This window comes from Scophthalmus maximus, chromosome 6 (assembly GCF_022379125.1).
Source record: "Scophthalmus maximus strain ysfricsl-2021 chromosome 6, ASM2237912v1, whole genome shotgun sequence".
NCBI lineage: Eukaryota > Metazoa > Chordata > Actinopteri > Pleuronectiformes > Scophthalmidae > Scophthalmus > Scophthalmus maximus.
Window position 1 is genome coordinate 15,600,266 of NC_061520.1, and position 14,786 is coordinate 15,615,051.

At 40.1% G+C, this 14,786-nt stretch overlaps 3 protein-coding genes across 5 annotated transcripts; 2 read left to right on the forward strand and 1 right to left on the reverse strand.

Moving 5' to 3' along the window:
• Positions 1-938: 938 nt before the first annotated feature.
• Positions 939-2,420, forward strand: LOC118309824 (protein S100-B-like). The gene is made up of 3 exons (XM_035632352.2): positions 939-1,378; positions 1,567-1,710; positions 2,268-2,420. The coding sequence occupies exons 1-3, from the start codon at positions 1,352-1,354 to the stop codon at positions 2,418-2,420; spliced, it is 324 nt and encodes a 107-aa protein (XP_035488245.1). The 5' UTR covers positions 939-1,351.
• Positions 1,374-7,896, reverse strand: LOC118309812 (bile acid-CoA:amino acid N-acyltransferase). 3 transcript variants are annotated; one of them, XM_035632327.2, is made up of 13 exons: positions 7,693-7,896; positions 6,545-6,646; positions 6,254-6,381; positions 5,574-5,783; positions 5,229-5,328; positions 4,743-4,933; positions 4,467-4,642; positions 4,246-4,362; positions 4,016-4,101; positions 3,721-3,814; positions 3,502-3,582; positions 3,278-3,413; positions 1,374-3,148 (listed from the first exon to the last, which is right to left on the reverse strand). In XM_035632327.2, the coding sequence occupies exons 3-13, from the start codon at positions 6,360-6,362 to the stop codon at positions 3,048-3,050; spliced, it is 1,401 nt and encodes a 466-aa protein (XP_035488220.1). In that variant the 5' UTR covers positions 6,363-6,381; positions 6,545-6,646; positions 7,693-7,896; the 3' UTR covers positions 1,374-3,047. The 3 variants fall into 3 exon arrangements, with proteins under 3 accessions (XP_035488220.1, XP_035488221.1, XP_035488219.1); XM_035632328.2 differs by lacking the exons at positions 6,545-6,646; positions 7,693-7,896 and adding an exon at positions 6,481-6,529; XM_035632326.2 differs by lacking the exons at positions 6,545-6,646; positions 7,693-7,896 and having other exon boundaries at positions 6,254-6,538.
• Positions 7,897-9,250: 1,354 nt separating this feature from the next.
• sys1 (SYS1 golgi trafficking protein) lies at positions 9,251-14,732 on the forward strand. Its single transcript, XM_035632350.2, has 4 exons — positions 9,251-9,421; positions 11,391-11,645; positions 11,738-11,805; positions 12,050-14,732. Exons 2-4 carry the CDS (start codon positions 11,484-11,486, stop codon positions 12,288-12,290), a joined length of 471 nt encoding a protein of 156 aa, XP_035488243.1. The 5' UTR covers positions 9,251-9,421; positions 11,391-11,483; the 3' UTR covers positions 12,291-14,732.
• Positions 14,733-14,786: the final 54 nt, after the last annotated feature.

Consider the following 14,786-nt stretch of genomic DNA (forward strand, 5'->3'; position numbering starts at 1 on the left):
AGTTGAAATATTACGAACTCGGGCGAAAGATTCGCGTGACGTTAGGTCGCAAAAGCCAATCATCGTGGAGATTTCGCGTGACGTCATGACGTCCGCGTCCGAAAGAGAACTCGCGTTTAGCATTCGGCCTGAACTAGACATTGGGTCTGAGAAGTAAAAAACAACAACAAAATAAAAAACCTCACAGGAAATTGATTTAATTAAACAGAAACTAGAAAAAAAGTTGTACTATATAAATAAATATATATAAGGTTCATATAAATAAACAATGCAAGTGAACCTGAAGATATCAAATTGCTTTGTAGTCCGGCCCCTGATGTCACTTGTCGGGTAGCCGCCCCATCTCAAACATGGTTCATTGGTTTCCATGTGACACTTTAATTACATATTTTGAAAGCATATTGAGAATTACATCCTCTGTTTCAATATTCCCTTATGATTTCAAAGTCCTCTTCCATTCTTTCAAACTCATGGCAAAAGTTGAGCTAAGAACAGAAACAGGAAATGACTGTCGCAGGGGACTTGGGTTCTCCCAATCCAATCACAAACAAGAAGTGTCGTTCTTCCCTTTCTGTAAACTGAAATGTTGCGTTTTTCTAAATATATATATATATATATATGTTTTGTGAAGTGTCGTGTTTTGTGAAATGTTGTTTCCCCAATTGTTGTATTTTCAGAAATGCATTTTTTTCTAAAATGTTGACGTGTTTTGACCCAAAGGGCCACGGTATTAGAGTGGAGCTACAGCTCAGCAAAACCACCCACAGAACTGTACGAACTGACCACAAACACACCGATAAGTGCTACTTGCAATTATAGAGCAATATAACAGAACCCAAATGTCCACTGCAGTAAATAACGTCATTTTCACTTGTTCAGTATGGCCTTGCAAAAATGTTTCTAATTGTTTTACAGCCAAATGGGGCAAACATCGACAATTGTCACTTACAGTTCTTTGTAGTTTTCAGTGCCTTGGTGAAATCTTACTCTTTTTAGAAAATTGCACACCATAAGGCTTCAGCCACTTATTGCATTGCAGTATTCTGGACATTACTGGAACAAATCCAGAATCCGCTCCAGTTTGCAGGACTCATAACATTCACAGTTCGTCACATGAACAGACTGAGGGAGGGAGGGCGAAATGGAGAAACTTGATCTTAGTCAAGTGACACATTTTAAGAGCAACTGGTTTTTGGTCAGATCTCTGACCACTAACATCCATTAGTCGTACATTACATAGAGCAAAGTAGATGTAAGTGGAGGTGGTTGATCAATACATTTTAGTGTCCACAGTGAAGTGGGTGAGGCAGTCCCAGCTAGATAAGCAATTTCTTGCACTGAGGATCCTTACATGACAGAGGAGTTTCTTCAGATGACGGTAAGAACGACTCTGTGTTTATTTTCATTCATTTGTACTAGTCATAGTTTATAGATATTATAATGGGTTACTAATACATATGTTAAAATGCATTTCATGTACAATAACAAACTGAAATGTAATCATCTTCATGTGGGAGTAAAATATATGATTGTGTTTTGGAAACCGATTTCAACTGTTTGCTGCAGGCTTCAAAGGAGAGTATGTCCGAACTGGAGAGTAGCATGGCCAGCATTATCCGAGTTTTCCACAAATACTCAGGCCACAAGTGCAAGCTGAGAAAAGCGGAGCTTAAAGCACTCATCAACAATGAGATGAGTCATTTCATAATGGTACGTTATGGAGCTGTTATAACAATTGGCATGTTTTTACAGTATAATGCTTGACAAGAAGCATGTGCCTTTTCCATGTCTACTTTGAGATCACAGTGTGCCACTATCAAGATACTTGGATATATTGACAACACTGTACTGCTATTTGTCCATCTGTCAGTAATGGTAATCTACTGTCAGTGTTGTGTGAAAGGTCATGCTCTCCAATGCTTAGATTTGAAATCCGGCACAGACATTCAATGTCTTTAGATGATTTTTTTCAACTTAACACTTTGATTAGCACCAGGCTTAGATACTTATTGAATTCATAGTAAACCAGCATGTAGACGTGTAAATAAAATGTTTTTATACTGACCGCTTATGTGAGATGTAGCAGACAGGATAAACTAACAACATTCCTCTATCAACAAACATCAGATCTTTCATTAAATCCATTAATCCTGTTTTCTGGTGTGTAATGTATGTAATGTCAACCTTATAATGTCATTAGCATTGCTATAGATTTTGGTATTTTGGTCTCCTTAAATTTACTTTCATTCAATTTTTCTGCTGAACAGAAAATCCACGAGAATGAAACTCTGGATGAGCTCTTTGCGGACCTCGACCAGAATGGAGACCTGGAGATCGACTTTAAAGAGTTCATCACCCTCATCTCCATGGTCACCTCGGCATGCCATGAACTCTTCATCCCAAAACATCAGAATAATTAGTCCGCATGTAAAATGATAAGGCATTAAACAAAGTGAGGAACACAGAAACTGTGTCTGAATTCTTGAAGTGGGACTGAATGATTAGTACACATCAAGATGTGTAGATGTTGACCAACTTGGAGTGCAGATTGGTACACTTTTGTTCTTGTATTATAAAAAAGGTAGGTTGTATGAAGTAAAATGTAGAAGTGACGACAACACATGAAGAATCATGCATTTGCTGCAACAAGGACACGCTGTGATTTAAATGAAGCATTTCTGACCAAACAATCTCGCCCAGGGCCAACGGCAACTTCTGGTGAGAGAAGTAGCAGGAGCAGCATTTTTAGTGCCGCACAGCTTCCTTCTCTTTTGATTGGTGTAGGCTGGCATGTGCGGAACTGTTCTGATCGTGAACAAACAGCTCCCCCTTGTGGTGAATCTACAGTCTGCGTAATGTGACAGTGTGAGCTTGTGAGTTACACACCAGTTCTGAGAGGTCATTTACATTGAGAAACAACAAAGTTCCCTTTTCTCCCTCTGTTCTCTGCGTGTAAACCTCTCTCAGCTAAATGCAGCATATCACAGACACTTGCATGAGGTATATTCTATCTGTCTATTCTAAAAGTCCATGACTACACCACACATTCACCGTCTCAGATTGTTTTCCATAAAATCCAAGATTTTCTTCCAGGCATCTTCCTGGGCGGCTGCATGGGGTGCGAGTTGACCTCCCCACTCACAGAACACTGCAGGAACAAAAAAAACCCCATCAGAATTACAGTTATTATTACTTTTCATGACAACTCACAGCTCACACACTGCGAAGACAACAAGCTCTGGCAGAATGAAAAATGCAGCTATGGAACAGGCCTCACATTTCTCTGGTTTGACTCTCCATAGTGAAACTCTTGAATTTGGTGTGTAAGGCGGTTCAATCAAGTGACCAGCACCAGGGTAGGACAGACGAGTGAGCAGGTGAGATTTATCTGCGGCCCTCAGGGTTTCCTCCACCTAAAGACAAATGAATCAGTGGAATATAAACAACAAATCTACCCAATTCATTCTGGAAAAAAAAGAGAAAAAAAGAGAGACAATCTACCAGGTTTGCATTCTCCGTGCTTGCAGCGTTCAGGTCATCTCTTCCCTCTATGTACATTAATGGGCAGGTGAGGTTCTCGATCTGCAAAAACACAATAACTCTGGAGAAATGTTTGCAAAATTCATATGAAACATATTGCATAGATATTTTAAAAGCATGAATGACAATGTATGTTGGTGATGGCAGGTGGCAGAGCGGCTGTTAAGTCTTTCACATCACCTTCGCTATGCTTCCAGGGTAAAGATTTGCAGGCAAGGAGACTTCTTTGAACGTGACAACGCCTTGATCATCATAAGTCCAATATTTCTGGTCACTTAAAGGACAGTTAACAGAAGTTTCACATTTTGAGTTGCAAATTTCTCTCATGTCCATGTTATTTACCAGAAAAGAAATGTCCTGGTATAAACGCAAGTAAATTAACAATGAACTATTGACGTATAAGCCTAATACCAGTAATTTAGGCTATCTCATAGATGTATGATACTTGACTGTACTAGTTATTGGTACAATTTACTTATCAAAGTGTTGAGCCCTGCCGTCTTCGTCTAAGAGCTTGAGGGTACTTCCTACTGGTCCATTGATACAAATCAAACAGGATGGCTGGAGAGGAGAATACGAAAATTAACTTTATACTGCTAAACAACTGGTAAATTAATTTTTGTATCTTTTCATGTACATGAAGCCCTTTACTGATCATTCTGTGAATTGAGGAAAGAATGACAGATACTGGACTTTCTGACGTACTTTGACACCACTCTGAGTGGCCATTCGAAGAGTCAGGTAGACTCCAAACGACAGACCGATGATCCCAACTCTGTCGGCACAGACCTGATGATGATCTTGCAGCAGGTGGAAAGCTGACTGCACAAACAGAACAATTGGATAATTAAAAGCACTTTGATTAGATGATGCAGAGAGAAAATAACACATCATAAGGCAAGATAAAAGCCTGCATCTTATTCTACCTTGAAATATGAATCACCAACATTGAGGGAGGTGTGTGGGCCAGGTAAGTCTTTGTGCCCTATGTAGGCAAGGGACAAGCTGGCATAGCCTCTGGATGCAAACAGGGCAGAGCGGTACTCTACCAGTCCTCCACCCATTCCCCACAGGTCCAACATGCCTGGAAATGGACCGGGACCTGCAAGCCATCAGTACAGTAGACGCTGTTCAGTGGACACATTTATCTTCATTTATCTTCTACATGGCTTTACACATTATGCTTTAAATCATGTGCTCACCAGGGGGTAAGAATAATGTTCCAACGACTTTGTTTTGACGAATCTCTATTCTCCTTACTCCTGGTGCCATGTACCAGCGCTCAGTAGTTACAGCAGCCAGCTCAGAGCTCTGTCCCTCACTGGGTGACACATGCCCATCCAGTAAGGAAACATGCACTACATAAGGAGTTTCAACGTTTTTTTTCCTCAATCTGTGGAAAGAGACACACTTGGACATTAAACTCTCATCAACCCCAAACCATTCATAGGCGTGATGACAAGCACTTGAGTTTGATGGTGAGCCTGTAACACTCAAGAACAATTTTGTGTGAACACGACATAGACAACAAACCATTACTTTTGATTTGAGAAACATAATATATTTGAATTAATCCAAATTGATGTGTGATACTATCATCAGGTGTATGTAAACTTAACAATGACCTACAGACAGTCGGGTTTGATGCCACTGATGATTCTCAATGATCTTGTTTTTATTTATCTTGCCTCAAACCTTCTCTTGCTCCAGCAGCCGGCTGCAGTCCCCAGAAGAGTCCCATTGGCTCACAGCCTAAATATGAACCCCCAACTGAATGATCCCTGGTCACTGTTGGAGGGAGAGACAGACACACAGGGGAGATCATCACCAAGAGTCACAATCAGCAATGAATACAAGTGTAGTTCACTGATATCTGGTGTAATGGTCAAAATCATCATCATCATCATCATCATCATCATCATCAGTTATCAAACTGACGTCTGATATATTAGTATGATAACATGTTATGTGTTTTGGAGGTAAATAAAAACAAAATCCAACAGTGAATAAACATACTGAACTGTAAAACTCACAGTTGAAAGTTCCATTTGCATTCGTGTTATAATGGGCGAATGCCTCCCACAGGTCACCATCTTCATTGTGCATTCGTGCACACACTGTCACTGGACTGCGTGGGGGCAGGAACTGCCCTTTAATGCTGGTCTGTTCATCTATGAGGGCACGAACAGGAGCAGCTGTCAACAGAGGGGCTGGTCTGTAGCTGCTCGACCATCGAACTGCCCCTACAAGTATAAGAGACATAACATTCAAGTATTCAAAAAGAGAAACTGAGTGAGTGAGTAGATAGTGTCAAATGTCAAATAATTGTGGTAAAAGGCTGATCAAGATTCATACAGACATTTGACGTTTGACAGGTATTTATTGCGCTGATTAGGTAATTTTTAATGCTGCTAAGATGCATCTGTGAATTTTTTGACCAAGGTAGTTTCATCCCAAGGGTTACAAAAAGTGAGAATATATACTGTAACTCCACCAAAGCAATAACAGAATCTGTGGAGAATTTATATTAGTGATTATATTATACCCAAAACAAATGCTTAACATCTCAGGTGATCACGTACTGTACATCCCAACCAGACCTTCATGTTAAGCAGAAGCAGGTTCACCCAGGGTTAGAGTGAAATTTGCTGCTTATCTGAGGGACAAGTTCTCCGAATACCTGATCTGAAAAAGCACAACGGAGAACTCTTACCCAATGCACAATGCAACTTTGCCAGGTTCCTGTGTGACCTCAAGCATGGTGTTATCTTCTCTCCCATGAGCTGCCATATTGATGTCACACTCATGTGTCGTCTCAGCATTGTGGTGTTTCTGTTGACCCTAAAAAGATAAACGAATTTAGAACACACATGAAAACGCAAAAGACTTCCACGTCTATCTAGTCAAATAAGGTGGTCCTGCCCCGGTTAAACATGTAACCTTTCAACTTATCCAACCAGGAACCAAGGCTGCACTATCATGCTTAGCCCTGCTCCTCTGTTACCTTGGATCTTTGCCCTCATTAACCGCCCAGTCCAGTATTGCGTAAGAACATCGTCAGGAGATGCTGCTTTGTGACTGGCTCAATCCTGAAAAGCCGTTGCACCTGTCAGACATAAATTGTTAATGCGAGTTAAAACTAAATCTATTTCTACAATGATTTTCTGGATTCGTAACCAAAACTACACACATTATATTCTGCTTTGACCTTGTCGGTGGTTCCTATTATATGAAGGGTTGAGCTGTTTCAGAATGTTTTTAGTATCTAAGTATCTCATCTCATTGTAATTTTTACATCATATTTTGAAAACTGTCCATGTGTTTCATCTAAAATCTTAAGCTACCATGTAAACAAATTCATCAAATAAATGTAGCAGAGTATAAAGTGCATTATTTCACTCTGAAATGAGGTGGAAATTAAGTACTATGAAATGGAAGTCATCATACAAACATCCAAGTATCTCAAAACTGTACTTAGGAACAGTATTTGAACAGTAGTAAATGTACTTAGTTTTCACAACAGCGGTTATTGTAAAAATATACAGTACTTGGGTAACATATTCCCAACATTGGATGGGGCTCGAAAACCACATCAGCTCTTCGTACCATGTCACATAGTTTGTACAGATTTGTCGGCAAACAAATAAATGGTGAGACTTTGTCTACTCCTTCCAAAAAGTTTTCTTCTGGATGCAAAGCTCATGACCGGGGAGGGAACTGAATTACTTTCACCTCAAAGTCATGCTCATGAACCCAGTTTGAGACAACTTTTGCTTTGCAAAGTGTTGGATCATGCGACCATAAGAAGATGGTAAATTGTGCCCATAGAGGAATGCACATGGTCAGTAACAATACTCTGGTAGACTGTGGCATTAAAACAGTGATTGGTTGGTAGTGATGGGCCAAAAGAGTACCTAAAAATAAAATAAAAACCTCCCCCCGCACCATCACACCACCAGCAGCCTGCTGTCCATGGACTCATGCTGTTGATGACACATTCTGAGCCTATACCATCTGTATCACCTTCTGCTCCGGAGTGTTCACTTTCCTCTGACAGCAGCAGATATTAAAAGTCATACCTCCACATTAAAGGCCAATAATCAAAATGCTTGAATCAGAATATGAATGGGATTTTCACTTCCGGAACCTTACTGTTGAGTGGGCACTTCCTTCAAAACGGAAGCTCACGAACTAATGGGAGACGTCGTGGTGGTTTGGAACTTGGGTCGCGAAAAAAAGTAAACAGTTCCCTGTTGAAGACCGTCATGAAGTGAGGTCAAGGAATTTTGTGAGAGAAAAGAGAACCGATGTACGAAGAAAATCCAACTGTGCCCACTAGTTTTCTTTTTTTCTTTCTTTTTTGAAACCAACTTTATTTACAGCAGAAGACACGTACACGGAAGAACTGTGCTGCAAGTAGATCCTGTCCATAACGGGATCACACCTAGAGAGAAAACATTTTTCTTAGTCTATAGAGGAAAATTTAGTCATCGGTTACTCACGAGGTAACAGCAAAAAAAGATATTACTGAAAATAAAAACAGGAGTAAAAATGCAACGTGAACCCGTTAGAAAATCATTCCACGAATGGGGGATTGAAGAGAACAACGTTTAGAGATGTATTTAGCTTACTTCAATATGCTTTGTGTTCAACATGACTTGTGACTTGACAGACGTGGCCATAGATTGTATATAAAAATAGACGCAGTAGTCACCGTGTCCGGAAAATTAAGCTGAATTCCTGTATTCTCTGAAATGACCAGCAGATGGCGACTCGGTTCCGCCCAAAATGCATTGATTTATAAAGTCGTCAGTATACAAGTCTTCTTCAATACAACATATTCTTTTCCGATTGATAGAACATTAATGCATACAATATATATGACGGCACCCCTGTGACGTCATTCATTATACTCACAACAGTTGCATAACTTACCTTACAAGCTCCAAGTTAGTTTCACCAGCCACCTGCCATGCCTGGAAATTATGCTTTCTTATTTTCCCCCCAATAGCTTCTATTACAGAATAAGGTAGAATAATAAGAGCCTCAATGGGATAAATAAAGCCGGCCCATCCCTACTAGTTTCTAAAATAAATGAAAAAAAAGCAGAAATATTGAATAATATCACAGATGATTAAGATAGATGGCTTGAATGATTCATTAGTTCTTTGCCTGTTGGCAATTATCTTTTTGTAGAAAGAGTAATCTAGTTGTTTGAGCACTTAATAATATATTGTACACCAGTGGTGCAAGTAATATTATGAAACAATATGATTCAGTTTGTTCTGAATGTATGACTGTATAAGTAAAGTCTAGTGAAAATGTTGTTAAATTCTTTATTTTATTTGGAGATTCATGAACTGAGAAAGTTCACTTAATCCACAACTTCTTTCACTATCATTGTTTGAATTTGATTTCATGTCCTCATTGACTTGAGTCCAAAATTGTGTTTTATAAAAAGCGATTTGAAACTACGGCTACAACGATCTGGAAGATAAATGGGAAAGGACTTCAGAATAAATGTTATATTTGAATTGAAAAACAGAAAAAAAAATTTGGGGGAAAACAACGATACTGTAGCTATTATGTAATAATATTATTATTATGTAATACATCACTAGACATTTTCTCCCTCGGTCGTCGGCGGAGAGTTGATTTAGTGGAGATACATATCCGAGGTACTTTACATTGAAACGACCGCTGTTAGCTGTAAAGTTTTCCTTCCGGGTTCATCGCCGCGACTTCCGTGTTGTGAACAAGGTCCAGCTAGTTGATTAGAAAAGGCCCTGGATCGACCACGGCGTTGTTTTGGAGACAGTGGGACAACGAGAGGATCCCCTCTCCTCACATCCACCTGAACTCTCTGTGCTCCAGGACTCAGGTGTGTATCCTCCGTCTGTGTGCTGCTCTGTGCCCCCGAAAGAAGAGAGTCGCGCTAACAAGCTGCGACCTGTTGGTTATCGCCCGCGTAGTTAGTCCCGCTAGTTGAATATTGATAACACCCTCGTGTTCATTAGGATGTTGTGGTCATGAGAAATGTGTTTGTGTAGTGAAATGACCGGGATGACCGGTGCTGACTCAGTGAGCCCGGGCGGTGCTAGCTTTAGCCCGCCGCCGCTGGTGGTGTGTGTGTGCACCGGGAGCGAGCTGCGTGCCCCGTTGGTCGGCTCCCGCTGTTCGACTGGGTCAAATGAAAAGAAGCGTATTTCTTGACAATGACGTTATGACGCTCACTGTAACTGAGGTGGCACCAGGACATCAGTTGTGGTTTTTCATTTCATCACAAGTAACTATGTCTACAGTCACATGGGTTGAGATGATACTCCCCCCTCTTAACACTAAAACGGTTCTGAGGTAATGAATCAGCCAGGTTAGTGTGTCAAGTGATAATAACTTATTATAAATATACTGATGTTGGCATAGAAATTACTGTGCAAATGTTTAAGGTATTACATGTCAATGTAAATTGACAATGCTTTTTAATAGCAATGATAATACAATGAATTGCCTGCCCTCTTCACACGTGTACATTAAAGAGTAGAACCAGACCGATATGGATTTTTCGGGGCAGATACTGATATTAGGGAGTTGATATAAGATTCCCATGTATGTATGTTTCTAAGATGTCGTTATCAAACCTTTATGACAAAGACAATTTAATTGAGGCCTGATATTTTTGTTTTACCATAAACTTTATCATAATAAACAATTTAAAATGACAAATACAACCAAACAAATAGAACTTGAATTAAGAAAAAATCATTTATTTGACCCAAAATGTAAACATAATTGCACATTTAAAGGCTCATATCATCTGTCCGATAATATCGATATGTCTGTGAAAGGCTTACTTTGGCCGATATTATAGGCCAACCGATATCAGTCAGGCTCTATTGAATAGGGGGAAAAATCAAATCCATATTTGCTGCGACCACCCTTTACCATTAAATGAGGTCCAGTTCTCCAAGGTGCACCTGCACACAGTTCTTCCGCTGTACTTTATGTTTTGGGTTGTTATCCTGCTGCACATTGCATTTGGGATGAACCTGAAACCTTTTGTATTTGAACTTTGGATATTAGCTCAGCACTGTAGGTATTAAGACATTTCAAGTCAGAAGTGCTAAGCAAGGCTTGAGGTTCTTTAGAAAGCGTGTCTCATTACAAAGTTAGTTCCCCAGAATGTACTGACAAGTGGTTTTCTCCAATAAAATGTCCCACAGACTTTGGTCACCATACACCAAAAACATGTTCAAGAGAAGACTGATTGAAATATTGTTACTGCATTCAACTCACAAATGTTGAACATCAGCCTCAAAAATCCATTATGATAGTGAAGCTCCATCATTGCTTTCCATAACCTGAAAGTTTATCTTTAAAGCTGTGTTCAAAGCTTAAATTTAACATTTAACATAAAGGTGGATAGTTTTTCTCCACTGATTAATAGCTGATGACTCTGTGGTCATGAAGGACTGTTTGTGTTGTTTAAACTAATCACAGGTTCTTTTCACATCCCAAGAACCAGATCACAAGCAAACAGCAAAGTGCCAAGTACATTTTACGTGTATTATGGAGCTCATTGTGAGCTCTAACCTTGAATTTCTTGCTGTTTCTAAAAGCAACTTCAGACTCATCCTGTGCCTGAATTTTGTTATCTTATTTAGCCTTTAGGTTTTTCTCGTTTGTCTATTAAGATTGGCAGACAGATGTTTACATGGTACTTCGCAGCAAAGTTGTTGGCCTTCTTAGTTAAATAGTTATGAAATGTTCCATTTCTGTGTAATAAAGCAGTTCGGATAAAATTCAAAACCTATGACTGATGGCTTTCATTAAATATAACTTTTGTATTTCAGATTTTGAGATCACACACAGGCCACACCAGATGGGCTGGGTGGTAACACCTAAGGCCAGCTGTTAACACCCCCTGGGCCTGTCCGTGTAGCGCAATGGCCAGTCACTTCCGTAGCTACATCTGGGACCCGGTCCTCATTGTGAGTCAGATTGTGTTGATGCAGTGCATCTACTACAGCTTCCTGGGCCTGTGGTTGGCTGGAGTCGACAGTCTGGTGCCAACTAGTCGGTCACTGGATCAGATCTTCAACTACGAAGTAAGTCATAAGATATTCTATTTGTGGGACCTCTTTTGTCGACACATTTGTACACTCCTGGGACTACTAAAATATATGCTCTTCTTTACCAGCTCCTTGGCTTTGCATCCATGCAAGGGAGGCTCTCAATGATGGCGTTCATCTTGAACTCTCTCACCTGGTAAGTCAATTCCTCAGTCTTTTTATATGTGCAGCCAAGAGCAGGGAAATGTCTTACTAAAATGTTGTGGTTCAAACATCTAATGATTTTAAAGGGCACTAAGGATTTTTGGAAACAAAAACTTATTTACCTACAAAGATGATTATCATTATTCAGGAAAGCACCTTTGTATTCGCAAGAATCTTACCTGCAACATAAACGAGCATGACTGATAACAAAAGCTTTGGTCTCACTGTTCCCGCAGCGCCCTTGGTCTGTGGTTCTTCATCCGTCGAGGGAAACAGTGCTTGGACTTCACAGTCACTGTGCATTTCTTCCACATGATCTGCTGCTGGATCTACAATGCTCACCTTCCGGCCGCCCTGTCCTGGTGGCTCGTCAACGTGGCCTGCATGGCCTTGATGGCTGTAATTGGGGAGTACTTGTGCATGCGAACGGAACTCCGGGCCATTCCAGTCAATAGCGGACCTAAGTCTAACCTGTGAATTCTTGTCGACACCACTCTGTCAAATCTGTGGATGTTTAACCCTCTATAGGAACTCGCTCATCGGAGGATTGTCCACCGTTGGTGAAAGAAATGGAACACGAACCTCCATCAGCGTATATGTGTTTGATTGTCATCATGCATCTCCTCTTCAACTGATACACCAGATGAACTGATCTATTTATTCGATGTCTTTTAAATGTATGTCGGACAGTGTTAACTCGAGCATATTACGATACGTTTTATAATGCTCACGAAAACAGTCGTCAGTTCACACCGTTCTCTAAAACTTCCCCTTGATAGATGGTTTCTTTGGCAATTATCTTTTTCTTTTCAAAATTAAGTACATTATCATGAGCCTCCCATTCCCTCATTTAAAACTTCTTATTCTTTTTTAAGATTTACAGTTTTCTTTCTTGTTTACACCAATTGAAAATAACAAATTGAGACTCAACGGGGAGGCCAACAACTGTCCAAACCAGACATGTTTCCTCTTTCTGTGCATCATGTTGTGTTGCTGGGTGGCAAACACACTTGACCATTTTGTTACAGGATATTTTGGTTTAACTATTTAAATGTCTGTTACACCTCACAGCAATTTGGAGACGCCAGTGTGCAAAGGTATCAAGGTGTATCTCTCTGGGTTTTTTAAAATACAGTAGCTGGGTGTGAAAGTCAGAAGCTGGGGAACAAGCTTCAGTGTTTGATAAGATGAACTAAAGTTTTTCGATGCAGTAATCAATCATTGTTTAAACCCACACATGAGAGAGTTGTCTGCTTTATAATCTCATTCATCTCACATCTTACTGTGCTCGTCACAGGCCTTCAGTACAGAGTTTTGCGCAGCTAGTCTGGTTTGTTTCCCCTTTTTATGTCATGGTGTGATAAAAAAACTTTCACTGTTTGTGGGAACATGACGTGAAAATTCCTGAAATGTGCATCACCCAGGATTTCTGGAACAATGTCAGCGTTATCATTTAGCCACAGCTTTGAAAACTCTGTCTAAATCAACTGCTTATTATTACAGCACCTGTGACAGTCTTTTCGCTGTGTGAGGTGATAGTGTGGTTGATGCAGTCTCTTGATTTAAAGTGAGGTTTCTAAAGAGTAGTACAAGTACAATGTTATGGTACCGGAGGTGACACTTAAAGGAATAATTGGCATTTTTGTAAATGCAGAGTTGGTTTTATTATTTTTTATTTTTGTGTCTGTACAGTAAATATGAAGCTTGATAGTTTAGTGTAGTTCAATCACTGGAAGCGGGGAAACGGTTGTTAATGGGTAAGCAAACCAGCACCTGTCCAGATCACTGTGAAACATGTTATAATCTCTGCAGGGAGGTTATGGTTTCATTGCTGTTTGTTTGTCTTTCTTCTTACTCAAAAACGAATGAATTTTTTTGTGGATTCGGATAAACGGGCAGATCCAGATATTTTTTTTTTACTGTTTACAACGGCGTTACAGGGCGTTAATCTTGGCAGAGGTATACGCTCTCCAAGCACCTTTCTAGTTTCTCGTTGGTTTAATGCATAAAAAAGTCAGTGGTGGCACAACTTATTGTTTGGACACAGTTTTTTGTTAATCAATGTGGTTTAAAAGGTGCTGGTATATGGATTGTGCTACTTTGCACGGAGCCAAGTTATCCTTCACTCCCTGTTTCCCCCCAGAATCTATCTTTGTGTTTTCTGTACAGACATGACAGTGGTGAAGTCAAATGTGGGCAAGAAAGGAAACAGGCGTGTATCTCAAAACGTCAACTATTCCTTCTAGAGTCATTCAAACGCACGGCTACTCTTTGTCATTATTGGATTATATCTAGCAATGACTGCGCTAGTTTTCACATGCAATGCCACCATTTTATTCTCTATAATGATTCTTCATCATTTTAGTTTTTATAATGCATTTAAATACAAAGAACTTGTGAACTGGACCTATTCGTGTACATATGTTCTCTGACTTGTTTCTAGCGCAGAAGCATCACAGAAGTTTTTTTTTTTTTCTCTCTCAAGATTTAAATAGTGTTTGCACCAGCATTAAGACATTTGGGTACAATATATGTACTTCTGTGGACATGCTGTTGAGTAATTGATTGATTGAGGAAAAAAGTGAATATGCCAGTCAGGAAAGCGCAGGTGAAAAAAAGAATTGGCCATGATGCTTCAGACATCAAAGTTAGATCTTCTAATGAGGGGCACAGCACGAGCGTGTCTGTGCTTCTGCTAAGGCTTTCCACCCTGGGCCCTGACCCCTCATTTTCTCCCACCACTGCCGCTGCTGGAAGTGTCCAGGTGGAAAGGGGCAGATGGGAGAGCACTAACGAGTGGAAAGCTGCTGGGCGATCCTCATTACCACACTTTGCTGCAGGGAGGACTGAAAACTGAAACGCAGTCGTAAAATGAGTTGTAGAGGACTTACTGCATCGATTAAATGCTCCACTGTTTTACCACTTTGTGCTTGTAGATCTTTGCACACCTTCTTTTTTTTTGCTGAAGATCAC